Source organism: Benincasa hispida, chromosome 9 (assembly GCF_009727055.1).
Source record: "Benincasa hispida cultivar B227 chromosome 9, ASM972705v1, whole genome shotgun sequence".
Lineage (NCBI taxonomy): Eukaryota > Viridiplantae > Streptophyta > Magnoliopsida > Cucurbitales > Cucurbitaceae > Benincasa > Benincasa hispida.
In genome coordinates, this window is record NC_052357.1 from 72409932 (window position 1) to 72412935 (window position 3004).

General features: G+C 39.6%; 1 protein-coding gene across 1 annotated transcript in view; it reads left to right on the forward strand.

Moving 5' to 3' along the window:
* The first annotated feature begins 1062 nt into the window (after window positions 1-1062).
* The window catches only part of LOC120084882 (aspartic proteinase Asp1-like), an 11622-nt gene continuing 9680 nt past the window's right edge, over window positions 1063-3004 (forward strand). The window contains exon 1 of the mRNA XM_039040692.1: window positions 1063-1378. Coding sequence (XP_038896620.1) covers window positions 1063-1378 — 316 coding nt within the window. The remainder of the gene's footprint in view (window positions 1379-3004) is intronic.

Below are 3004 nucleotides of genomic sequence, written 5' to 3' on the forward strand. Positions count from 1 at the left end.
AGACTTCTGAAGATACACTCCTATAAGGCAGGAGACTTTTGAAGACACAAATACTCTTCCAAGACTTCTACTTCAAGCTTCCAAGACTCCTGAAGCTGCACTCCTATAAGGCAGAAGACCTTTAAAGACACAAATACTCTTCCAAGACTTCTACTTCAAGCTTCCAAGACTCCTGAAGCTGCACTTCGATACAAATACTCTTCCAAGACTTCTACTTTAAGCTTCCAAGACTCCTGAAGCTGCATTTCTATAAGGCAAAAGACCTTTGAAGATACAAATACTCTTCCAAGACTTCTACTTCAAGCTTTCAAGACTTCTGAAGCTGCACTCCTATAAGGCATAAGACCTTTGAAGATACAAATACTCTTCCAAGACTTCTACTTCAAGCTTCCAAGACTCCCGAAGATACACTCCTATAAGGCAGAAGACCTTTGAAGACACAAATACTCTTCCAAGACTTCTACTTCAAGCTTTCAAGACTCCTGAAGCTGCACTCCTATAAGGCAGAGGACTTTTGAAGACACAAATACTCTTTCAAGACTTCTACTTCAAGCTTCCAAGACTCCTGAAGCTGCACTCCTATAAGGCAGAAAACCTTTGAAGACACAAATACTCTTCCAAGACTTCTACTTCAAGCTTTCAAGACTTCTGAAGCTACACTCCTATAAGGAAGAAGACCTTTGAAGACACAAATACTCTCCAAGACTTCTACTCCAAGCTTCCAAGACTCCTGAAGCTGCACTCCTATAAGGCAGAAGACCTTTGAAGAGACAAATACTCTTCCAAGACTTCTACTCTAAGCTTCCAAGACTTCTACTTCAAGAACGTTCGGTGCTTTCCTTCTCCAAGTCAAGCATATTCACCCAACTTAGAGAGAATTAGAGGATCAAGTATTAGAGATCGAACCACATCGCATCAAATCAACTCCAACATCAATACCAACTCAAGTTCAACTCCACGAAACACGTTTCTCCGGAAACCTCGTGCGAACAAATTGGCATGCCCAGTGGGACCTCTCTACCTCCCATATCTTTCTCGTCATCCGAGTCAAGAAATCTACAGATGGCACCAAAGAAAGTTTCATCCAAAGCTACCATCGCAAGCAAAACTTACGTAAGCTCTGTCATCACGGAGGAAATCTGGGGCCAGCTGATGGAATTTCCTAAAGGCGAGATTGTCATCAAGGAAAACCCCTTGTTCGAGAACTCAACTTTCACGCCCGACGGACCGGAAAAAGATTCATCGCCAAATGTGATTTCTGTCATGATGGCGGATGTGACGGCGGAAGCGGCCATGGCTGAAATGGAAAGGAAGATTAACTTCCTGATGAAAGCTGTCGAGGAGCGAGACACGAATCACTGCCTGAGGACAAAATCAGGTCTGAGAGGCTTGTGAATCCAGCCTAAGCCGTCACGATGAAAGTCAAATCGACAAGGGGAGACGTGCTTACAGTGAAGCCAATTCGAACAGTCAGCCTCGGTGGCACTTTTGGATCGTCCAACATACTAGAAGACATAATGATCATGAAACTCCATATTAGAGCTAAATTGGAGGGGTCGGCAACTCTTCATGTTTCAAGCCATATTACTCAGAGATAGACAACCTGAGAATGCCTACTAGATATCAGCTCCCAAAGTTCCAATACTCCGTTCAAAATCTTGATGGCACATTCTTCTCATCTTCAAGGTTTGATGGATATCCGCCTCATCTTCAAATACTCAATCGAATATTTTTCTTATCTTCAAATTTTGATCAAGGAGTAACATAACAAGGCAAACCTGTCGAGGATCCTCCCTAGGGTGATCGAATGGGAGAGTTGTATGCCTTTGCGGGGCCCCTTCCCATGACGATCAAGATATACGAGCGGCTCTACAAGGTAAACCTTTCCAAGATCCTCCTTAGGGTGATCGAATGGGAGAGTTGTAAGCCTTTGCGGGGCCCCTCCCATGACGATCAGGATGTAGGAGCACACCAAAGATGGGTCGATGAGATTAAAAAAAAAACTTGTTTTGTTGTGCTCCTTTGGTTGCACCGTAACTCCTACAAAAAAAAATATAGTAGGGGGGCAAGTTAGTAACAAAAAATAAATAAACAATAATAATAAAAAAGAAAAAAGAAAAAAGAAACTTCTAAAAAAAAAAAAGAAACAAATTTTAAAAAACAAAAAAAAAAGAAAAAAAATATATATGAAAACAAAAAAAGGGAGGGAAGCCCTAATTCCCCATCTTTCCTTCTTTCTCCCTTCTCCTCAGCTTCCTACTGCAATTCAATACTGATTTTCAATCCGAGACCGATTGACAAAGGATGTAAAGTACGTAAGATCGAAAGAGAATCACAATTCAAACTGCAAAGGACGTAAGAACGAAGGAGATCACACTATAAGATGAAGAAGAGCATGCGTCCTGCCAGTATTTATATAGCTAAGTTCGATGGGATTTTTTTTCTTCTATTAATCAGTTTAAATCTGATAAAATCACAGGTTACTCGAACTGAATACTGTTTATTTTTTTGTGGAACTTCGATTCTTACTGAAATTAGTTAAGAGTCAACAAAAAAGATCATGCTCGATTGGAGGTTGCCTGAATTAGGGGTCACGGTGGAGTTTTGAATCCCCAGATTCAATGGCGAGGAGTTTTGAACTTAAGACTTGAGAGAATCTGGCATAAGCCAACAGTATGGAGAAGGAAATCTCGCTAAGGCTGGTATCGCTAGCCACAAAGCAGACGACTGTCTGAGATAAAAAAGAAAAAAAATTATTAATAAAATAATAATAAGAAGAATTAATTACCAAAATCTAGTTAAAAAAGTTTCTAATCCAAATTTTTTTCTAAAATCACAGCCAGCCAAATCGGTGAGATAATGAAATCTGTCCCAAATTAAAATTTGTATACTAAATTTTATCAATATTTGAATGGTTAACCATGATATTGAGTTATGAATAAAATGCTGAGTCAAAATTTGGCTATATTCTAAATTTTATCTCAAATTTAAATCAACCTTAGTT